The sequence below is a fragment of the Panthera pardus genome, unplaced genomic scaffold (assembly GCF_024362965.1).
Source record: "Panthera pardus isolate Hobbes unplaced genomic scaffold, ASM2436296v1 HiC_scaffold_15, whole genome shotgun sequence".
Lineage (NCBI taxonomy): Eukaryota > Metazoa > Chordata > Mammalia > Carnivora > Felidae > Panthera > Panthera pardus.
In genome coordinates, this window is record NW_026526710.1 from 49,362,122 (window position 1) to 49,388,056 (window position 25,935).

Consider the following 25,935-nt stretch of genomic DNA (forward strand, 5'->3'; position numbering starts at 1 on the left):
AAAGACAAGCTCAGGCAAGACTTATAACCTCTCTAAACATCTGCCCAACTTTAATTCCCTTACTCAGAACCAATGCCTAAGAGGTAAGCAAGATCTTCCTGGATCTAGGCTACAGTTGAGGTTTGTTGGCTCTATAACATGAAACTCCCATTTAAAAAAATACAGACTGGTTGATTTTATGGGCAAATGAAATAAAATGCAGTGTTCATAAACTGCCAACTCTCTTTGCAGTGAATGTAATCCTTTCATAATTTATTCACCCAACCCATCCTCCCTTCTCTCCTGCTTTTAATATGTGGTTCCTTTATGTCCATTACCCGAATTACTGTATTGTCCCTTTATCTGAACTCAGCACTCAGGAGAAAACTCATCGAAACACAGATTTGCTTTTCACATTCTGTTATCCCTTTTAACATCTTTTCTTTCCCAGATGTAGAAAAAGTCAGTGTTCTCAAGTTTAGAAATAACTTCTCCTCCTTGGAAAGCCTCTGTGTGATTAACAGAAAGTACCTTTAATTTTTTTTTTTTTTATAGACACAAAGTTCCCTTTAGTTTTTGTTACATACTGGAGGAATCGGGGTACAGGGAACCTTTCTCTGACTTTAGAATTACTTTCTTTTTATTGAACCTTACAATGTAGAAGACATTTATCACTGAATATATAAAATAGTATGCATAGACTCTCAGAGTTGGAGATGACTAAAGACTGCATCTACTCTAACCACTTTCTATTTTTTTTTTAACATTTATTTATTATTGAGAGACAGAGAGAGACAGAGCATGAGTATGGGAGGGGCCGAGAGACAGGGAGACACAGAACCTGAAACAGGCTCCAGGCTCTGACTGTCAGCACAGAGCCCAATGCAGGGCTCGAACTCACAAACTGTGAGATCATGACTGGAGCCGAAGTCGGACGCTTAACAGACTGAGCCACCCAGCAACCCCGAACCACTTTTAACATATAAATGGCCCTGTTCAGTGTTCACTTATCACCAGTCCCTTCAGTCTTTTAAAACTCTGCAATTTCAGTATATTTAGTTTTGCTTCCCTTAAGTAATCACAGGTCTATTTCTGTGTCTGACTACTTCCTATAGCTATTATCTTATACTAAATCTTGCTTTGACTAGCAATTTTTTCAAATGAGCATTCTATACCAACAGTCACAATACCCTCACTTCCTGTTCTCTTCTTTAAATTGCAATTTCTATGCAAATATTAACAGCCTTCTTACATGGCCCTTTCCCTGTGAGGAATTCTTGAATCTTTCAGACATTTGGATCTACCTGTATAATTTCTATTTCTTTATTAGAACTTAACACATTGCATTCTAACTGTGTCACATCTATCTGCTTCCCATCTATCTTCCCATGAAGCTTTGCATTCTTTATGGAGAGAAATTATATTTAGTGGCTTAAAAGTTATTGAATAAATAAGTGAAAGAATAAATCACTTTTTGAAAAATGTTATCATGCTGTAACCTGGCTTCTGTTCTCTCCTCTCTAAGAAATCTTCATACAACAATCCCACCAATCAATATTTCTACTACTATCTGTGAAGGAGTAACTGATATAGATTTAGTCTTCCAACTATGAAAAAAAAAAAAAAAAACGCAAGACAACTATTTTCAGACATTGGAAAATAGGAATTCCAGCCTTTGACTCCTGAGAAAGGAAAATTCATAAGGTTGAGTCCCACAATAATCATGCTCTCTGCCAAGGGACAATTCTTCAATTGCAATATAGAGATCTGGGGGAAGAAAAGAACATGGAAATCCTGTTGAGATAAGGGGCAAAGATTAGTATCATAGGTAGTGGAGACAGAATCTTCAGGGCAGGAAACTGAAAAAGACACAGTCATGCAGAGAAGGACCCCAAAAAAGCCATGTGAGAGTGCTCTCTGAATCTGTAGATAAGGGCTAGACTCTGTGTGTGTGTGTGTGTGTGTGTGTGTGTGTGTGTGTGTGTGTAGAGTGAAATTCCCTGAATATTTTTTGCAGAAAACCAAGCATATACCACTTTTTTTAAATGTATATTTATTCATTGTGAGAGACACAGGGAAAGAGAGAGACATAGCAGGCAGAGGAAGGACAGAGAGAGAGAGAGGGAGAGAGAGAATCCCAAGCAGGGTCCACACTGTCAGCACAGAGCCCAGTGTGGGGCTCAATCCCATGAACCGTGGGATCATGACCTAAGCAGATATCAAAAATTGGTGCTTAACTGACTGAGCCACAGACATTCCCAAGCATATACCACTTTTAAGTTAATCAAATGATTAACTGAGCTGACTACTAGAAAAAGAATCAATTCTCTTCAGAAAAAAATAACAGAATCCAGAATCTTCACAATGTACTACACAAATATCCATTATTAAATCATACAAAGAAACAGAAGAATGTGTTTTAAAAGTCTAGAAAAAAAATCAGTAGAAACTGAACCCAAGATAGCCCAGAAGTTGTACATAGCAAAGATTTTAAAGTAAATTATAAATACGTTCTAAAAGGTAAAGAAAAAAATATGTTCAAGTAATTAAAGGAAAATCTGGTCTTTACAACTGAACACATATTTAGCGTCAACATAAACATAAAAATAAAAACTATGAAAAAAAAACAAATGGAAATTCTATAACTGAAAAGTATGAAAATTTAAATTAAGAAATATATTGGTTGGACTTAGCAACAAATTGAATATGGTAAGGACTCAGTGAATGTGTACACAAATCGATAGAAAATATCTACTCTAAAGAACAGAAAGGAAAATGAAAAGAACAGAACTGTGGGACAAAAATCAAACAATCTAACATGTGAAGTTGAGGTTCTTGAAAAAAAAAAAGAAATTTGGAATGAAAAATATTTGTGGAATAACGGCCACATTATTTCAAAATTTGATGAAAAAACACTGACTTATACATCTAAGAATCTCAGCAAATCCCAAACAACTAAAATATAAAGAGAACAAACTACATCTGGGAATATCATAGTCAAATTGCTGAAAAACAATAATAAATAAATAGTCTTTAAAATAGCCAGAAAACATGACTATGAAGGTAATAGGATATGAATAAGAGCTACATTTCTAATAAGAAAAAAATGCAGGCCAGAATATAATAGAAAAATATATTTAAAGTGCAAGCAGGCAGGAGGCAGAAAGGAAAGAAGGAAGGATGGAGAGAGAGAAACATTAAAGAAAAAATAAATTAGACTTCACCAAACAAAACATTCAGCTCCTAAAAAAAAAAAAAAATTACAATAAATGAAAAGACAAGCAAGAGAATGGGAGATAATATGATTGGAAAGTTGGAGCATGATCAGAGAATTACAACTTTCACTCCCGTTCCAGACCTCCAGGAAAGGGAGAGGGGCTGGAGGGAATCAATTGCCAATGGCCAATGATTTAATCAGCCATACCTAGGTAAAGAAGCCTTCATAAAAACCCAAAAGGAGAGGGATTGGAACGCTTCCAGGCTGATGAACACATGAAGATTTGAGGAGAGTGCAAACTCAAAGAGGGCACGGAAGATCGGCACCATCTGCCCTACTTTACTCTATACCTCTCTTCCACCTGGCTGCTCCTGCGTTATATCCTCTTACAATAAACCCATAACCCAGTAAGGAAAATGTTTCTCTGAGTTCTGTGGGTCATTCTAGCAAACTCAAGGAGGGGGGTTCACCGGAACTGCCAGTCTATAGTAGTTGGTCAGAAGCGTAGGTGATATCTGGGCTTTGGATTGGCCTCTGTGGTGGGGGGAAGGGCAATTTTGGACAACTAAACTCTTAACCTGTGGGATCTGACTCTAGTTCTAGGGAGATGGTGTCAGAATTGAGTTGCCTTTTAGGATCCTAGATGGTGTCCAAGAATTGCTGGTAGTCCGGAAACCCTACACTCACACACTGGAATTGGGTGCAGAACCTTTAATTACCTTGTGCCACCTCTGCTATTACTCTATACAGCCATTCTTTTCTGCTGTGTTGTACTAATTGCTTGACAATTATATTTTACCTGGCCTGCAAGATTATACATTTCAGATAAGGGTATTTTCTGAAATACCTCTATATCCTAATAGCACACGTATATTTCAGTGTCTTGAATTAACTGTTTCATAAACCAATCATTGGTATTTTACAAAGGTTGTCCCAAACTGTAACAATAAACCCTAAGTCTGGAGATTAAAACTCTCTTCAACATTTCTACTAGAGAAAAATAGGTAAAGAATCAGAATGCCACCTTATCCCAGTTTTATCTTGTCAAACTGAAAATCTCCAGAGCAGAAGTTTATCAAAATCAAGAGTAAACATTTTTTATTAATATAGAGTTCTCCTCCAAAATAATCTGAAGTACGAACCCTCATACATGAAATGTATGCATTTTGTCATCTCTTTCTACCTCTTTCCACATACAATATCAGAAACACCTTCAAGAGCTAATATTTTATGGACTCTTAATTCTGGATTTCACACCACAAAAACATGAGTCCTGCTTCTTTTTCTTCTAAGAAACATATCCTCAATGAACTGGAAAGGCTCTAGCACCTGCTAGTCTTGGCATAAGCAATAAAGAAAATGTTCATTTTAAAAATTCAACATTTCTGAAATTATAAACAATTCTTATAACCAACTGTAATATAATATTATTAATAAAATAGGTAATAATATTGTGTTCTTAATATTATATATCATTATGCTAAATAGTACTGATATTTAGGATGTATTTCTTAATAAAAATATAATATGGACATCACAAACTAATGAGAAAATACAGCTTACATGGATTATTATATAACTTATTTTTTGTCCTTACCTTCAGTATTTGTCATTTTATTTTCATGAAAAATCTCAATAGCTTCCTTAGGGGCACCAAATAGAACCAAAGCTTGTGATGTGGCATTGTCTTTGAAAAAGAAAACAAAAATTTCAGTGGGCAGTTAATATAAATTTATTTAAATAAGGACAATAATATGTAAAACTATGCTGTAAAAGTGTTATCCTTGCAAAAGCAACTATAGTTCAAATATTAACCAAAACCCACAGTAAAATATATTTGGATGTTTTCCCTGGTACTTCAACTGGGTTAACTCTCACAAGAAGGCATTCCAAATAGCATCCAGCTATTAAAAGCAAACACTGAAAGACTGTTCAGAGTGACATCACCAAAACAACGGAGTAGGAGACCCAGCCTCCATTGTACAACAAAGTTCAACAGTTAGATGGTTATGAACAAACAAAAATAGTTCTGGGAGAGCTCAGGAATCCATTCAACAAACTTTAGCAACACAGTAGAACAAAAAACCAAAAAGACGCCTGTGAATAATCTCACAAAAAGGGAAGCAAAACAGCTTTATTTTGACTGCATCATCCCATCCACCAGGCCAACATTGCTTAGCACCAAGAGGGAATGCTCCAGCTTGAAATAGTTCCCCGCACTGGGAAATGGAGGACAGGGTAGGAGACCAGCTCCCCTACCCTTCTGGTGCACTGTACAAAAGATCTACTTTGGTTTCACCCCACTCAGAGACTGGCAAAGCCAAGACTTATGGAGAGGGTTTCAAACAAGGAAGAAGGGCAGAAGCTACCAATATCAGTATCAATATACAGAAAAAGCGATCACATTTCCCAGTGGCCTCCTCTGCAGAGGACCCCAGCAGGTTTGCTGGAGAAGGTGTCCTAAAATGAAAGAGAAGGTTAAGTGTTTCCCAAACATAAGGTGAGGGAGTTCACCACCACCAGACCTGCCTTACAAGATATTCTGAAAGGAGTTCTGAAAGCTAAAATGAAAAGACTAATCAGTAACATGAAAACATTTGAAAAAATAAAATACATTGGTAAAAATAATTACATAGTCAAATTCAGGATACTCCGATAGTATAGTATAGTGGTATGCTAATTGCTTAACTCAAATATAAAGATTAAAGAAGTATTAAAAATAGCTATAGCAGTAATAACTTACTAATGGATACACAATATAAAAAGATGTAAATTGTGACATCAGAAACATAAAAAGGAAGCCATAAAAGGGTAGAGTTTTTGTATGTAATTGAAGTTGTTAATTAACTTAAAATATACTACGATAGCAGGGTGCCTGGGTGGCTCAGTCAGTTAGGTGTCCAACTCTTGGTTTCAGCTCAGGTCATGATCTCATGGTTTTGTGAGTTTGAGCCCACATCAGGCTCAGTGCTGACAGGGTGGAGCCTGCTTGGGATTCTGTGTGTCCCTCTCTCTGTCCCTCCCCACTCTCATAGCTATCTCTGTTTCTCTCTCAAAATAAATAAATAAACTTTAAAATATTAAAATATACATATATATATACACACATACATATGTGTGTATACATATATACGCATGTATACATATGTATACATGCGTATATATGTGTATACATACGTATACATACATATATACGTATATATGTATGTATATATATACGTATACATATATATATGTATACACGCATATGTATGTGTGTATATATATATGTATATTTTAATATTTTAAAGTTTATTTATTTATTTTGAGAGAGAAACATATATATGTATGTATACTACTATACTATAGTAGTATACTATACTATACTATACTACTATATATGTATATATATACATATATATGTATGTACGTATATATACATATATGTATATATGTATGTGTATATATATATATATATATATATATATATATACATGTATGTATACTACTATACTCTAAAATGTTTTATGTAAGCCTTAAGGTAACCACAAAGCAAAAACCTATAGTAGATACACAAGAGAAAAAGAAGGGAATCAGAGTACACCACTATGGAAAATTACCAATGCATAAAGGAAAACAGCAAGAGAAGAAGAAAGGAATAAAAGAAGTATAAAATAGGCAGCAAACAATCAGTTTTAGGAGAATAGATCTAGGAAACTCAGTGACTCCATCAAACATAGTAATATCTGTATCATAAGTGTCCCAGAAAAAGAAAGAAAAGGGGTCAGAAAATTTATTTGAGGAAATAATAGCAGAAAACTTCCCTAATCTCGGAAAGGAAACAGATAATCAGATTCAGGAGGCACAGAGAACTCCTGTCAAGATCAACAAAAGCAGACACACACCAAGACAAAATGTAATTAAACTTGCAAAATACAGTGATACAGAAAAAAATCTTAAGAGCAGCAAAACAAAAGAAGTCCTTAACCTCCAAGAGCAAACCCCTAAGACCAGCAGAACTTTAAATACAAATGTTGCAAGCCAGAAGGGAGTGGCATGATATATTCAACATGCTGAATGGGAAAAATATGCAGCCAAGAATACCCTATCCAGCAAGGCTGTCATTCAGAATACAAGGAGAGATAAAGAGCTTCCCAAACAAACAAAAACTAAAGCAGTTCATGACCACTAAACCAGCCCTGCAAGATATATCAAAGGAGACTCTTTTAGTGGAAAGCAAAGACCAAAAGTATAAAGGAGGAAAGCAAAGGCAGGAATAATGAATATTTCTGTAAAAAAATCGGTCAAGGAACTCACACACACGCACACAAAGGATATAAAATATGACACCACATACCTAAAATGTGGGGAGGAGAGGAAAAAAGAATGGGTTCAAACTGAAAAGACCATCAACTTCATACAGACCGCTATATGCAAAAAAAGGTTATATAAAAACCTAGGAGCATCTGGGTTACTCAGTAGGTTGAGGGTCCAACTCTTGATTTCAGCTTTGGTCATGATCCTGAGGTCACGGGATTAAGCCTTGCATCAGGCTCTATGCTCACAGCATGGAACCTGGTTGGGATTCTCTCTTCCTCTCTCTCTCTCTCTCTCACTTATTCAAAATTATTAAATAAGCTTAGAAAAAAAGAGTAAAGGTTATTTACAAGCCCAATGTAACCACATATCCAAAACCAATAATAAAAAGGCAAAGAATAAAGATAAAGAAATCCAAATAAATCACTAAAGAAAATCACCAAAACGTGAAAGAGAAAAAGACAAGAAAGAAACAGAGTAAATCTTCAAAAACAAAAAACGAGAGTGACAGAATGGCAATAAATACATATCTATCAATAATTACTTTGAATGTAAATGGAATAAACACTCCAATCAAAAAAAAGGTGAAAAAAATAAGACCCATTTATATTCTGCCTATGAAAGATTCATTTTAGACCTAAAGATATCTGCAGATTGAAAGTTAGATGATGGAGAAACATTTATCATTCAAACGGATGTCAAAACAAAGCTGGAGTAGCAATACTTATTTCACCAAAATAGACCTTTAAACAAAGAGACAAAGAAGACACTATATAATACTAAAGGTGACAATCCAACAAGATATAATAATTGTAAATATCTATGTACGCAATGCAGAAGTACTCAATTACATAAAATAACCAATATAAAGGAATTAATAATAACACAATAACACTAGGGCACATTAACACTCTACTTACATCAATGGACAGATCATCTCAACAGAAAATCAGCAAGAAAACAATGACTTTGAATGACACACTGGAACAGATGGGTTTTAACAGATATATTCAGAACATTCCATCCTAAAACTGCAGAATACACATTCTTTTCAAGTGCACATGGAACATTCTCCAGAAAATATCACATATTAGTTCACAAAACCAGCCTCAATAAATTCAAGAAGACTGAAATAATACTATGCATCTTTTCTGACCACAACAGTATGAAACTAAAAGTCACCCACAAGAAAAAATCTGGGAAGACCATAAATACATGGAGGTTAAAAAACATGCTACTGAACAATGAATACGTCAACCAGGAAATAAAAGAAATTAAAAAGTACATGGAAACAAATGAAAATGAAAACACAACAGTCCACAACCATTGAGATGCAGCAAAAGCAGTTCTAAGAGGAAAGTTTATAGCAATACAGGTCTATCCTAAGAAGCAAGTAAAATATATGGTAAACAACCTAATTTTACACCTAAAGGAGCTAGAAAAAGAACAATAAAACTTAAAACCAGCAAATGGCAGGAAATCATGAAGATTAGAGAGGAAATAAGTAATACAGATACTAAGAAAACAATAGAACAAATCAATGAAACCAGGAGCTGATTCCTTACAAAAATTAGTAAAAGTGATAAACTTCTAGCCAGACTTAGCAAAAAGAAAAGAAAAAAAGACTTAAGTAATAAAATCACAAATTAAGGAGGAGAAATAACAACCAACACTATAAAAATATTAGAAATTATAATAAAATATTATGAAAATATGTATACCAACAAATTGGACAACCTAGAAGAAATAGATAAATTCTTAGAAATAAACTACCTAAACTGAGACAGGAAGAAAATAGAAAATTTAAACAGACCCATTACCAGCAAAGAAATTGAATCAGTATCAAAAAAACTACCAACAACAAAAGTCCAGGAACAGACAGCTTCACAGGCAAATTCTACCAAACATTTAAAGAACAGCTAATACCTATTCTTAAACTATTATAAACAATAGAAAAGGAAAGAACACTTCTAAATTCATTCTATGAGGCCAGTATTATCCTGATACCAAGACCAGACAAAGATACCACTAAAAAAGAGAACTACATCATATCCCTGATGAATAAAGATGCAAAAATCATCAATAAAATATTAGCAAATGAAATCCAACTGTATATTTTTAAACGATTTTTTAAAAATCATTCACCACAATCAAGTGGGATTTATTCCTGCATTGCAAGGGTGGTTCAATATTCTCAAATCAATCAACCGTGATACATCACATCAATAAGAAAAAGGATAAAAACCACATGATCATTTCAATACATACAGAAAAAGCATTTGGCAAAGTACAGGATCCATTCATGATAAAAGCTCTCAATAAAGTAGGTTTAGAGGAAACATACCTCAACATAAATAAAGGCCACATACGAAAAATCCACAGTGAACATCATCCTCAATGGGGAAAAACTGAGAACTTTTGCCCTAAGGTCAGGAGTAAGACAAAGATGTCCACTATCACCACTTTTATTCAACACAATACTGAAGTCCTAGCCACAGCAATTCAATAAAGTTGCAGGAAAAAATCAAAATGGATGTACAAAATCAATGTACAGACATCTGTTGCATTTCTATACATCAATAATTAAGCAGAAAGAGAATAATTAAGAAAATAATCCCTTTTACAATTGCACCAAAAACACAGGCAGTACCTTCTTTGACATCAGCTGTATCAACTTTTTTCTAGATGTTTCTCCCAAGGCAAGGGAAATAAAAGCAAAAACAAACTATTGGGACTACACCAAGACAAAAATCTTCTGCACAGCAAAGGAAACAATCAACAAAACTAAAAGGTAGCCTAAAGAATGGGAGAAGATATTTGCAAATGACATTTATGAAAAAGGGTTAGCAACCAAAATATATAAAGATCTAATGAAACTCAACACCCAAAAAAGCAAATAATCCAGTCAAAATATGGACAGAAGACATGAATAGACATTTCTCCAAAGAAGACACAGATGGCTAACAAATACATGAAAAAACAGACTCATCATCAGGGAAATGCAAATAAAAACTACAATGAGATATCATCTCACACCTGTCAGAACGGCTGAAATCAAAAACACAAGAAACAATGGGTGTTGGTGGGAATGTGGAGAAAAACAAACACTGGTGCACTGTTGGTGGGAATGTAGCCACTGTGGAAAACAGTATACAGTCCAGCAACTGCACTATGGGGAAAATACCCAAAGAATACATAAACAGTGAATTTTGAGGGATACATACACCCCTATGTTTATAGCAGCATTAGTCACAATGTCAAGATATGGAAACAGTCCAAGTGCCCATGGATTGATGAATGGATAAAGAAGATGTGACATATATAGGAATACTATTCAGCCACAAAAAATAATGAAATCTTGCATTTGCAATGACATGGATGTGGAGCTAAAAAGTATAATGTTAAGAGAAAGAAGTCAGACAAAGACAAATACCATATAATTTCCCTCATTTGTGGAATTTAAGGAACAAAACAAATAAGCAAAGGGAAAAAGTGAGAGAGAGAGAGAGAGAGAGACCGAAGAAAAACCAAGAAACAGACTCTTAATTATAAAGAACAAACCGGTTACCAGAGAAGATAGGGGGATGGGAAATTGGGTTAAATAGGTGATGGAGATTAAGGAGTACACTTGTCCTGATGATGAGCACCAGTTGATATATGGAATTATCAAGTCACCATATTGTATACCTGAAACTAATATAAAATTGTAAATAAAATGAAAATAATGTTATGCTTAAAAATAATGAAAATAAATCAAACAATATTTAGCACTTTAAAAAAAATAAATAAATGTTGGGAAAACTAGATATTCACATGCAAAGGAATTAAACTAGATCCCTATCTTACACCATTCTCAAAAATTAACTTGGAATGGATTAAACACTTAAATGTAACATCTGAAGCCACTAACCTACTAAAAGAAAACATAGGGAAAAAATGCCATGACATATGGATTATTTCAATACGACACTAATAATCAAAAACAAAACCAACTAAAACTAAAATCAATTAAGATGGATTGCATCAAGCTAAAAAGCTTCTGAATAGCAAAAGAAACAATCAACATAATGAAAAGGCAACCTACAGAATGACAGAAAATATTTGCAAAACATCTCTCTGGCAAATCATTAATATCCAAAATATATAAGGAACTCACACAACTCAATAGCACAAAAACAAATAATCCAATTTTAAAATGGCAAAGGGCCTGAGTATTTTTCCAAAGAAGACATACAAATGGACAAGGACATGACAAGGTATTCAACATCACTAATCATCAGGGAAATACAAATCAAAACCACCATGAGATATCACCTCATACCTGTTGCAATGGTTATTTTCAAAAAGACAAAAGGTATCAAATGTAAAGATGAGGGAAATCCTCATGCGCTGCTGGTGTAAATATAAATTTTTATAGCTATTTCAGAAAACAATCCCAAGGTTCCTCAAGAAATGAAAAACAAAACTTCCATGTGATGCAGCAATTCCATTTCTGGGTATATATCTAAGGGAAATGAAATTACTATCTCAAATTTCAGCACCCTCATGTTCACTGCAGCATTATCAACTTGTGCTCATGTACAGATATATGTACAAACACACACACACCACACACACACACACACATATAAACACAATGGGATTTTGTTCCACCATAAAAAAGAAAATCCTGTCATCTGAAACTACATGAATGGACCTAAAGGACATTATGCTGAGTGAAATAAGACAGAGAAAGAAAGAAAAAATCATATGATCTCACTTATATTTAGTACCTAAAAAGCCAAATTCCTAGAAGCAGAGCATAGAACGGTGGTGTTTGCCAGGGGCTGGAAAGTGGGGAGAATGAGATGTTGAGTCAAAGGGAACAAACTTCCAGTTATAAGAAGAATAAGTTTTGGGGATAAAATATACAGCATGGTGATTTTAGATAACTAAGTTGCAATGAGAGATTCTAAATGTTCTTGCCATAACAATAACAAAGGATGTGTTCAATTATCTTACTGCAGTAATAAGCACCTCACAATATATACCTGTATCAAATAATTACATGGTACATGATACACTTATACAATGTTATATGCCAATTCTATCTCAGTACAGCTGGAAATAAAACTAATAAAAGCAAACAGCAAACAGATACATATATGATGGTATAGAAACTACTTTAAGGTACACTATTCAGTGAAGAATAGTAAGACAAAAATTTGTAGATAAGTTTTGTCATCACTTGTTTTCTAAAGAGATGTACAGGTTGATAGGTATTTGTCAATTCATATAAAATGTACATGTCAAGAAACAATTAGACTGGTTAACTTTGGAAAGAGGGAATGTAGAGACAAAGAAGAAATTTTGTATTTTATTTTACAAACTCTCAAATGTTTAAAAATTCTCAAAGGTAAGAGGATATTATTTGACAGTTTCTTATAAAGTTAAAATTGTCTACTCTATAATGCAGCAACACCAGTTCTAAACTTTAACCCATGATAAATGAAAGTGTAGGTCCACAAAAAGATTATCCAAGATTATTTGTGGTGATAGTTTTACTCCTAAGAGCAGAAATTGGAAACAACCTAAGTGTCCATCACTAGAAAATTACATTTCAAAAAATACAGTGTAGTCATGCAGCCATATAATGCTAAGTAGGAAAAAAAAAGGATGAACTAATACACAAAATAACATCAGTGAAACTCAAAAGTACATTGAACAAAAATAATCAAAGACAACAAAATGGGTATTTTATATTTCCATTATTATGAGATTCAAACAAAAAAAACAAAGCTAAACTATTGTGATATCAAAATAGTGGTTGCCTATGGTTGGTGAGAAACTTTTTTTTTTTTTTACCCAGAAAAGGTCAGTGGTTCTACATTTGTCATGTATACATTTATCAAAATACATTAAATTATAAATTGAAGCTTGAGCATTTCACTATATGTAAATTATGAAATAGAAAATACAATGTTTACTCTAGTGGCATTAAAATATTTTGATAGAGGGGGACGCCTGGGTGGCTCAGTCGGTTGAACGTCCGACTTAGGCTCAGGTCATGATCTCGCAGTCTGCGGGTTCGAGCGTTGGACTCTGTGCTGACAGCTCAGAGCCTGGAGCCTGCTTGGGATTCTGTGTCTCCCTCTCTCTCTGCCCCTCCCCCACTCATGCTCGCTCTCTCTCTCTCTCTCTCTCTGTCAAAAATAAATATTTAAAAAAAATTTTTTTAATATTTTGATAGAGGAACACCTGGGTGGCTCAGTTGGTTAAGTGTCCGACTTTGGTTCAGGTCATGATCTCACAGTTCGTGAGTTCAAGCCCCATGTCAGGCTCTGTGCTGACAGCTCAGAGCCTGGAGCCTGCGTCAGATTCTGTGTCTCCCTCTCTCTCTGCCCCTCCCCTGCTCACACTCTGTCTCTCTCTGTCTCAAAAATAAATAAACATTAAAAAAAATTAAAAACAAATATTTTGATAGATTGGGGTGCCCAGGTGACTGACTTTAAGCATCTGACTTCAGCTCTCATGTCATGATCTCAAAGTTCATGGGTTCGAGCCCCATGCCGAGTTCTGTGCTGACAGTTCAGAGCCTGGAGCCTGGAGCCTGCTTTGGATTCTGTGTCTCCCTCTCTGCCCCTTCCCCACTCACTCTCTGCTGTGTGTGTGTGTCCCTCTTTCTCAAAAATAAATAAACATTTAAAAAACTTAAAAAAATATTTTGATATATTTTACAGATATAAATATAAGATTTAAATACTTGTAGAATATCTTATGCTAATATTTAATAACCATTACAAAGATATTTATATCCTAAAACCCCATTACAGAATAAAATGAGACAAAAAAGTAAATTCATAATAAAAATATGCAAAACAAAAGAAATGAAGGTTGTAAAAGTAAAAATATGATAGAAGATACTGCCAGTCAAATAACTATAATATATATGAATGATATAAATTTATCCAAAAAGAGTAACCAAATAAAAATTATACAGAAGAACTGTAAATAAAATATATACTTTTTTGTTTTTTTACTGAGAAAGTTTTTGTGATAAAATTATAAAGGAATATTTCTGCACAGTACCACATATGATGACTTTAAGACAAAATTACTAGAGATAAAGGACACTTCATAATGGGAAGAGGGTCAATCCTTTAAGAAGCTGTAATAATTATAAACATATACAATCTTAAAAGAGCTTCAAGTTGAAGTAAAAGCTGACATAACTGAAGGGAAAAAAAAGACAATTCAACAACATTAGTGGAAGTGTTTAACTGCCCAATGTAAATAATGGATGGGGGTGCCTGGGTGGCTCAGTCTGTTGAGTGACTGACTCATGGGATTGAACCCCATGTCAGCCTCACTCTGAGAATGCAGGCTGCTTAGGATTCTCTCTCTTTCTCTCTCTCTGTCTCTCTCTGTCTCTCTCCCCCACTGCTCCTCTCCCCTGCTCATGCTATCTCTCTCTAAAAAAAAAAATAATAATAAATAAATAAACAATAAATAATGAATAAATAATGGATGAAACATCTAGAAAGAATAAAGACAACAGTAGTTTTGAAAACACCATAAACCACTTAGACCTAAGAAACAACTAATAGAATATTCCATCAAGAGTAGAAAACACATTTTTCTCAAGTACACACTGAACGTTCTCCATATTAGACCACATATTATGCCCTAAATAGGATTCAATACACTTAAATAAGTGTTGAAATCACATAAAGTATCTTCTTTGACTACAATGCTAAAAACAGAAATCGGTGACCAAAGGAAATTTGGGAAATTTTCAAATATGTGAACTTTAAACACAATCCTAAATAAATAATGGATCAAGAAAGGAATCACAAGGGAAACCAGAAAATACTTTGAGATGAATAAAAAAAAAAAGACAACACAACTAAACATATATGAAGTTTAGTGATAACAATGATCAGAGGGAAGTAGGTAGTTGTGTACGCCTACATGAAGAAAATTAGAACTTGAATCAATAGCCTTATATCTTATCTAGGAAGACGCAACTAAATCCAAGGAGAAGGGAAAAAAATTAGGAGATAAATCCCCACAAAATATGAGCAAACTAAATACAATAGTATATAAAAAGGATTATATACCACATCCAAGAGAGATTTGTCCCAGAAATGTTTCAATATATGAAAATCAATGAATGTAATATACCATATTAACAGAATAAAGGGAAGAAACCACACAAGCATTTCAATAGATGCAGAAAAAATATTTGACAAAATTTAATCCCATTTATGGTAAAAACACAGAAACAAAATAGGAATAGAGAGAAACTTCTTCAACAGAATAAAGAATGTTTGTGAAAAATTCCCTAGGGTCAGAAAAAAGACAAGCATATCCACACTTTGCCATTTCCACTCAATATTGTTCCAGAGATTCTAGCCATAGCAGTTGGGGCAGGGAGGGAGGAAAGAAAAGAAAGAAGAAAGAAAGAAAGAAAGAAAGAAAGAAAGAAAGAAAGAAAGAAAGAAAGAAAGAAAGAAGAAAGAAAGAAAGAAAGAAAAAGGAAGAAAGAAAGGAAGGAAGAAAGAGAAAGAAAGGAAGGAAGGAAGAGAAAGAAAGGAAGAAAGAACAAGCATCAAAAAGAATAAAATATTAAAATATTTGGGAATAAAACTAACAGAAATGCAAGACTTCTTCAACTAAAATCTACAAAACATTGTTGAAAAAAACAATTAACACCTAAGTAAATACAAAGATATCCTGTATTAGTATTCTGGAAGACATGATCTGATTAAGATGCCAAAACCCTTAAAATTGATCCACAGATTCAATGCAATTCTTATCAAATTCCAATGGCCTTTTTTTCCCCCCAGAAAATATCCAACTGATCCTAAGAATTCAGATGGAAATGCAAGGGACTCAGATTACCCAAAATAATTTCTAAAAAGAATAGTGTTGGAGAAATCACACTTCTAGTTTTAAAAATTACTACAAAGCTATAATACACAGTGTGGTACTGGCATAAGAATGGACAGGTAGATCAGTGGAGTAGAACTGAAATTCCTGAAATAAACCCATATTTATGGTCTGTTGATTTTTACAAAGGTGCCAAGACTATTCTATGAAAAAAAAAGTCTTTTTTTTTCAACAGATGGTACTAGGGCAACTGGAGATACAAACATAAAAGAATAAATTTTGACTCCAAATCATATATATACATACACACACACACATATATATATACATATATATATATAAATTAACTCAAAAATCATCAGACTTAAATGCAAAAGCTAATACTATAAAACTCTTGGAAGAAAACAGAGGTGTAAATATTTGTGACCTTGGATTAGGCAATAGTTTCTTTGATGTGACATCAAAGGAACAAACAATTTTAAACATTATTTAAATATTACATCAATCAGATTCATACAGTAATTTTTTTTTTTTTTTTTTTTTTGTTCAAAAGACATTGTCAAGAATATGCAAATACAACCCCTGCCATGGGCGAAAACATTTGCAAATCATATATCTGATAAAGATCCAGTTTCTGAAATATATAAAGAATTCTTACAACTCAAAGATAAAAAGACAACCCAATTGAAGAACGGCAAAAGATTTAAACAGACATTACTCCAAAGATAAACAAATGGCCAGTAAGCACATTTAAAGATCATCTCATGACCAGTCATCAGAGAAATGCAAATCAAAACCACAATGAGGGTACCTGGGTGGCTCAGTCCCTTAAGTCTCTAATTTAGGCTCAGGTCATGATCTCAGGGTTTCTGGATTTGAGTCCAGCTCTGTGCTGACAGCTAGGAGCCTGGAGCCTGCTTCGGATTCTGTGTCTCCCTACTCTCTCTGTCCCTCCCCTACTCTGTCCCTCCCCTCCCGTCTGTTAAAAATGAATTAACCATAAAAAAAAAAAGTAAAAAAACTCACGAGATGTCAATTCACACCTGCTAAAGATGGCTATAATAGCTAAAAAGCAAACAAACAAAAACCCAAAAAGGAAAAGCAGAATCTAACAAGCCCTGACAAGGGTATGAAAAAACTGGAATCCTCATATACTGTTATTTGGAATGCAAAATTTGCAGCTGCTATGGAAAAAAATTTTTTTTTCAATTACTCAGAAAGTTAAACATCAAGTTACCAAATGACCCAGCAATTCCAGACTTAAATGTATACCCAGCAGAAATAAAAACATACGTCCCCATAAAAACTTGCATTCAAATATTCATAAGAACATTATTCCTAATAGCCCCAAAGTGGAAACAATACAAATACCCATCTACTGATGAATGTATAAACGATACGTGGAATATTCATACAATTATTAACAGTATCCAGCCATAAAACGGACCCATGACAAAATTCTAGTTTAAAAGAAGGCAGATACACGAAGCCAACTATTTTACAAATTCATATGGAATGTCCAGAAGGTTGTCCCATCCGGCCTCCCCAACCCCTACCGGCCAAATAAGGTCTGGGCTGTGAGGGCACTTCTGTCACCTTTGAAATCTTGAAATACTGAAGAAAAAGGGCGTCAGGGCTTATGCTGAGCGACGGCACCGAGTGAGCCCCACAAGGCCGTCAGGCGGCGCCTCACCGTTCGGGAACAGTCTATAGGTACCCGGAGGGGAACGCGAACGCTGGGGGCTGCAGTAGATCAAAGACGGAGCGCGGGTGCTGCTGCGAGGTCCGCCCACAATTTGTCCAGGAAATTGTCCAGGGCTGGGACGCCTCGGTGCAGGCCTTTGCACTTGCGCGTCTCCGCCACGACCTGGCTGGGGCGGCTGCTGTGGTCCAAGGGCTCCGAGGGCAGGATCTGCCAGTGGCCAAACAAGCAGTGGGGGAAGGCCTGGTCGCCCTGCGGGACCTCAGGTCGGCGCTGAGGCCAAAGGACTCCTTGAGGAGCCGTAGGCCTTCAGCATAAACAGGGATTTGCCGGCCACCTGGGACTCGACGCGGCCCTCCTTCCTACGGAGGACATTGTAGATGGCGCCAACCACTTCTTCCGGCCCCTGGAGCTCCCTCCACAGGGTGGGCGGGCTCCCTGAGCTGGGGCTGGTACTGAGCAGTCCGTGGTTAAAGGCGGTGCCACGTGGTGGGGGTGGGGGTGGGGGTGGGGGTGGGGGTGGGGGCGGGGGGTCTGAATGGCTTCCCTGCGTGACGTCGCGTCGCAGACGTCAAGGCTCAGGCCTCGCAGTCTCCTGGCCCGGCGGCCTGGCTGGAAACCGGCCACCAAGCTGTCCTTGATTTTGTTGAGGTACCGTACAGTCCGGGTGTTGTCGTTGAAGGTATTGAGTCCGGCGCCAGCAGGCTCAAAGTGATAGGAGAAGATAGGATTCAGTAGGCAGAGAGGGAACGATTAGAACCTGAGGTCCCTGGGTGTGGAAAAACATATTTTAGAACAATACTGAAGAGTGTCGGACCAGGCAAACCCCCTCAGGCGTAAGATTCCTCTTAAGAATGTGACAGATGCCACCTCCTCCCCTTCTGGTTTCCCTCGGGAATTTGACAAAAAAAACCTAACTAGAAATAAGTAGTAGACCACAAAGGGTATGGCCCACAATGACATGGCCATGGGCCACCCCTCACACAATGGAACTGAGCCAATCAGGAAGGGACCACCCAGCACCTAGAGAGCTAGGGAGCCTAGGGTAGGACCCGGGAGGGAGCGAGCGGGACGGCAAGGGAAGGCTGCCCAGAACCTTACAAAACAAGGACCCTTGCTTGTAGTCCCGGGCATTCACTTTCAAATGTACCCCTTTGTAAAGAGAGCAAGCTTCACACTATTCTTCACCTCTGGTCTTATACTCGAGTAAACTTTTGCGTGCTTCTTCTTCTGCGTCCACCTCTTCACCCTTCGAAGCTGGGAGAAAACGAACCCCGGGTATTGAGGTAAAAAATCCTGCAACGAGAGCACCGGATCTTTTGGGTCTAGGCCAGGTCCCACAGGTACTCTTCGGCCAGACAGCGGCCTGCCGCTTCAGTTCCCGGCAGGCCCACATCTAGTGATGGCCGGTGTCCTCTGCCAGGTGGTCTGCGAGGGGCTGCACCTTCATGGACTGCATTTTGTGCTTGTTTGGGGATTTGGACAGGCAGAGCCCTTTCGACTCCCCGTCGGATTTCTTGAGAGGGATGCAGGTGTGGTCCTCTTCCAGGTTCTTCAGGCAGGTCTCCAGGTGCAGCTCATTGGCCCCTGCGATGATGGGCACCCAGGATGCACTGCTTAATGATGCACTGCTCCACGGGGTCTGACTTGGCCAGCTGCTTCAGCCCCTTTACCAGCTTGGGTAGGTCGGCATGGTTCTTGGCCTCCACTGCAAAGGTGATGACAGTCCTTACGCTGAACTTCATCACATGCATGTTGTGGGTGTGCTCCCAGATGCTGATGGTACCCGTCTTTGCCAGGAATTAGTTCACACCAGACCCCTGATATTCCCACCAAGGCACGTAGGTTTGTGGTTGCCAGGGCTGGGCTGAGGAGGAATGGGGAGTGGCTGCTAATGATATAGGGCTTCTTTGGGAGGTTGTGAAAGTATTATAGAATTAAGTAATGATGCTGGTTATACAACCTTGTGATTATACTAAAAACACTGAACTGTACACTTTGAAGAGGTGAATTTTCTGGTTCGTGAATACAAAAAAATTTTTAAAGTTAAACAATATTACCCAGAACAGCGCTTAGTAAACTGCATGCTGAGTAAATCTCTGCTTCAAATGAATTGGATTTCATAATCATATCCTTTTTATCATATCTATGATATCTCAAGAGAAATATGTAACTTTAAATAGTTATATTAGAAAAGAAAAAGGGTCTAAAAACTACCGATCTAAGTATCCAAATTAAGAATATGTGGAAAAACAAAGTAGAAGGAAAATAAGGGGTAATAATTAATAAAATAGAAAATAGACCACCGCCAATGAAAAAAAAAACCTAGAGATAATTTAAAAGATCAGAAATTACCACTTTGAAAAGTTTAGCACAAATGGACACATCTGGCAAAAATGATCAAGACAAACCAGAAGAAAGAGAAGAAACAAATGCAATATTATGAATATAAATGAGAACTGCATGTAGAAAGATATAAAAGTAAAAAAATATTAGCTATGTGGTCTCAGTATACTTAAAATTTAACCAAATGAACAAAATTTTAAAAGAAACATAACTTGCCAATAGTGAATTAAGAATAAACAGAAAGTCTAAATAATCCTATTGCCAATAAATAATTTATATCAATAGTGTCTCTCTGAAAATTAACACATAAGTTTAGCTAAACATTCAAGAAAAATTAATTAAAATATTTTGTTTTTCAGAGAACAGAAAATGAAGAAACATTCCCCCAATTCAATTGTGAAGTTATAAATACCTTGCTAACAAAATTAGATTAAAATAAGGTAAGTAAAAAATTCCATCATGTTTAATGATGAAACATTAAAAGTCTCATTTTAAAAATCAGGAACAAGAAGATAAATGTGCATATTTTTATTGCTTCATTTAACAGGGTTCTAAAGGATCTAGTCTAAGCAATAGGGGAGGGAAAGTGGTAAAATTATAATGGGAGGAAAGTAAAAACCAAACCTCGTTTTCAGATGATCAAACTGATACTAGTGAATTAATAAAATAAAGTAATATAAGATGAAATGTATTAAGACTATAAATGTATTGCATTAGCATGTTGACATATAATAATATAAAGCTAAATGTGATTTGAGAGAGGTGAGAGGACTCAGGGTTCTATTTCTTAATGTGGGTTATGATTGCACAGATATTCTATCAGTATTCTTCATACTTTAATATATATTTTTACATGTATGAAATATTTACCATTTCAACAGATAAGACACTAATCTGTTAAAAAATAGTACAGCCTCTGCCTGTTACATTGAAAAAATACATTATGAAATATAAACAGAAAAACTAATGCAGTATCAGTATCATAATTCAAATATATGATACTGCTGTGAAATTCAGTTTTATATTTAGTGAAAATATTACCTAACAGGCAAAATATTACAGGTAGTAAGTTTGTAGAAAGGTATTGTTAAATGTAATAGAAATTATTCCAGAGCTAACCATTTGTAAGCATGAGTCACCTGAAAATACTGTTGATCAGCATGTTTTAAGATATGGCTGTGACTCTATAGACCAATTTGGAAGAGCTTAATAATGTATTTTATTATTTATATCAGCTAAGAGAAAAGAATAATCATCCAATTCTGTATGTATATTTATAATACAATAAGAATTTTTATATGGCCACAATAGTTTCATGATGATTGATGCAACATAAGGAAAGGATTTGTTTTTGATGTTAAGAAAAGTACCATGTTGAATATCATCTGGTAGAAGTTAATAAATAAGACCTCACACTGTGTTCTTGTGATGTTAATGACAGAGTTAATGACAAACATTTTCAAAGGTTGGTACATAATTAGGTTCAGTACATCATCCAGCAAAGATTGCTTTGGGCTTAAAAGTTTGAAATCTGCCAAGACATAGTAATAAACACTGCAAGTCTGATAAATTTCCATAGTTTGAACATGGACATCTCAATGCTTTGCTTGATGAGCTGAATGTTCTCTGTAGTGGTTGGTTGGTTTACACAGAGGATGGGAAGCTTGATGATGGTATGATGCCAAAGAGATAGAAATTAATTTTAACTGATAATCAATATTTATGCCAACATTTCAAATATTGGTTCTAATGTGATTTAAATACAAATATTGTAAACTTACCCAAAGCAAATACCAAGCAAATACCAAAAGACAATTTATTAACCATATTATTTTCCAAAGAGTTAGCCAGCCAGACATATTCCATTCCATATGCACATACAGAACTAATCTATATCATAAAACACTCATATTCCATTAAATAATGTGGAATGTGATTATATTCATGTATATCTCTCCATCACATAGACTAAATACAAGTGGTCTGCCTTTTTAAATATGATTAACTTTCTCCTGATGTACCACACAAAGGAGTTTTTGCTTGCAAACTGGTCAGTTTCTACTGCAATACAAAACAAATAGACCTTGTGAGGTCATTCAAAGGGAAACCATCAGCTTAGCCCTCAAAAGTGTTGGAACAAACTACTAGTTTTTAATTAACATTGTAATCAATCCAAAAAGTTTGAAAAGTTCTTTTCAAGTATTTAAACAAAAGATATGTGCAAGTATGATTTGAGTATCTTCTTTCCAAATTTTGTCCTTGGGAAAGTTGTTTTAAGTGAATAACCTGGTTCATATTGCTAATCTGAAATTGAAATCAGTTTCCAGAAATCAAAAATTTTTGCTTAAATTTCACTATATAAACTCTATGACAATGAAATTGCATGTTTTTTTTCAATTAATATTGGTAGCGTGAATAAAGAGCTAAAAACCAAGGTTATTGAAATATTGTGAAAGTGAATATAGTAACAAGTACTAAAATCCTACCCAAGATTGGTAATCCTCCATGAAATCTATTGTGCAATATTCTCAACCATGTTTGGAATTACTATATGATTGCTTTCTTTTGTAATCCCTAATAAGATTGTGGCAGCTGGATTGCAATAGTAGTCCCAATAAGTTTTCCTCCTAGTGTTTTCACCTTCCTCCTTTCCACTGTAACTTTGGAGCATCCATCATCAAAAGAATGATTTTAACCACTTGTCCCTTGAGTCTGGGCTGGTCCTATGACTTGCTTTGGCCAATAAAATACATCAAATGATAATTGCCAGTTCTGAGCCTTGGCCTGAAAAGGCCTTACGAGCTTCTATTTCTCCTCTCAAGCCTTGAGATCAAAGCTGCTGGATGAATATGAGAGACAACATAGTACAGCCAAGGCTATAGGCCTATGAAAGATCAAACCCCAAATAAATAACATCAATGCTTAGTTGACCTATGGCTTAGTGCGGATGTATGAATGAGCCATCCTGAGCCCACCTGAAATTAATAGAACCACTCAGCACACTTATGCATAAGTAAACTAAAATGAATATTTATGATGTTGTATGCACCTGCATTTTTTGGTTGGTTTTTATGTAGCATTAGTGCAACAATGGATAACTTGACTGTCAATGGACTACAAAGTATTCAAGGCAAAATTCTATACCAAGGATTGGCAAACTTATTCTGTAGAGGACCAGATAGTAAAAATTTTAGGTTTTGTAGGCCACATGCATTCTCTGTTGCATATTCCTCTTTGTTCTTTTTTCTTTTCTTTTCTTTTTAACAACACTTTACAAATGTAAAACCATTTTTAGCATTTGGGCTGTAGAAAAGGGCTACTGTCCAGATTTGGCCCATCAGCTGTAATGTGCTGACCTCTGTCCTATATGATGCAAAGACATATTACTAACACAATGCAGAATAAAAGATGTTGGGGCTCAGAATGCAAAGTAATATAATAAAAGCTAATACAATTTTAAAAATAGAAGTACCAAGTATTTTTCATTTTTAGTTTTGTGTTTGTCTTCAATGGGTGCTGGTAAAATTTTAATAACCAGCTGTTATTAACCAGCCAATTTCAAGCAATCAGAGGAGTAGCGCTGAGATATATGCAATTGGCTCACATGAGCCAGTAAGAGCTGGCTCTGTTGTACTACCTATGTTTTATTGACTACACTTTTGTTCAATAGTAAATATAAAAGAAATTGATTATAATCCAGATAGTGGGTTTTCCTTAAACTGATTTACTCCTTTCATTCACCTCACCTTCCTGATCCCAGTAAGGTTTGATTGTGTGACCCTTTGTCCTGGAGAAGACTACTATCTTTGCAGCTGCCTTCTATGATTGACTTAATTGCATTTACCTATGACCTAGTTTCAAAGAAAATCATTTAATGATAAACTTACTTTTCTTGGCTTGATCACCTCCAATGAAAGAACAGGAAATTGTCTTGTTTTCAGGCATGGTTATTTACAGTATTTTGAAACCTAATTAGAAAGAAAAATCTTTACATATCATGAATCAAAAGTAGCATATATTTAATTTCACTAAAAGTTGTCAATTTAAGAACTAATGTCAGAAATAGGTTTCTAATACTTGATATAGATATATAAAAATCAATAATAAATTATGTTAAAAATGTAAGGAAATCAACAATATGCTCTTCTTCCTTTGAGAACTATTATGATCCTATTTGGGAACACCAAAGATAAAAATCCTCATTAAAAAGGGATCTTTGATCCTCTGCTTTGCAGATAGCTTTGAAACAGACAACGGCCTGCCGACTAGATTTTTTTTAGCATTTTCACTGTAACTGTGGACTCAGCCCTGTGGAGATTCTGGAACCTATGATGCTTCATTTCCTATGATTAAGTTAAACTTTACTATCATCTCTACTTTCCATCCATTCCTTTTTTAAACATTTTGTTATGGATAAAATCAAATACATACAAAGGTAAAGAGAAAGTTTAATGGATCTGTATGTGTCCTTCAACCAATTTCAACTAGTAGCCCATATGAATTCTATATACCTACCTACCAACCTGTCTAACCTACCTACCCTTGGTCATATTTAAGCAAATCTCAAGTATAGTATTGCATTTGTAAATATTTCAAGAATTTTTTAAATATAGCAATAATACCAATAATATAAATAAGACAGCTAACAATATGGTCTTAATATCGCTAAACATATAGTCAGTATTTACATTTCTTTCATTGTATTATTTTTTCTCCTGTTTTTAAAGCTTTTGGAGTAATAACACAAGCATAACATTAAACTGAAATGTCTTTTAATTCTCTTCATAAGTTCTCCTTTTAATTCTCTTTATGATGTTTCTTTCCTCTATAATTTATCAATATGGAAATCAAATATTTTGTCCTATAGAGTTTTCATATTACTGACAACATCCCTGTTCTATACTAAGTTACTCAACTGTAATTCCTATAAGTCAGTATTTATTAGAAATTTAAATTACTGAATGAAAAGACAGTAATTCTGTAACATAGAACTAATCACTACCTCTTTTAATTTGTAGACCTAAAACATCATTGAGTTTAGAGATTAGAAATCAACTAGTTCAATTTTTTTTTTTTTAACTAATAAGGAAATTGGCAAATTGGTACTAAAATTGGTAAATTCATTCAATGTAAAAAGACAGCTTAGGAAAGAGTGCTCTGAAAGAAAACCCTGAATTCCAAGTCTTGTGCCCCTTTGAATAAGCCAATCTACTGCATCAAGACCAACTTATTACTGGAAAGGAAGCTATAGAAAATTACATAATTAAATTTTACTTTATATCAAGATTACTTTTTTAATTCAATGAAGATTGTAGTTAAAATATAGAATCCTATTTTCTCTTCTACACAAAAGTACTGGAAAAATATAAGAAAATTAATTATTCCAGTAATGAGTTCCTGGGTAACTTGGAAAAATGCTCTTACAAATTACTACTAACAGAAATATGGTTAAAATGTATTTTTTTAATGTTTATTTATTTTTGAGAGAGAGCACGAGCAGGAGAGGCAGAGAGAGAGGGAGACA

At 35.2% G+C, this 25,935-nt stretch overlaps 1 protein-coding gene across 2 annotated transcripts in view; it reads right to left on the reverse strand.

Annotated features, from left to right (window-relative positions):
- Positions 1-25,935, reverse strand: part of CCDC178 (coiled-coil domain containing 178) — a 441,055-nt gene that overhangs the window by 388,678 nt on the left and 26,442 nt on the right. For both annotated transcript variants that reach the window (XM_019465445.2, XM_019465447.2), the window contains exons 2-3: positions 24,299-24,379; positions 4,794-4,883 (exon numbers count right to left, since the gene is read on the reverse strand). In XM_019465445.2, the coding sequence (XP_019320990.2) occupies positions 4,794-4,883; positions 24,299-24,356 (148 nt within the window). In that variant the 5' untranslated portion in view covers positions 24,357-24,379. The remainder of the gene's footprint in view (positions 1-4,793; positions 4,884-24,298; positions 24,380-25,935) is intronic.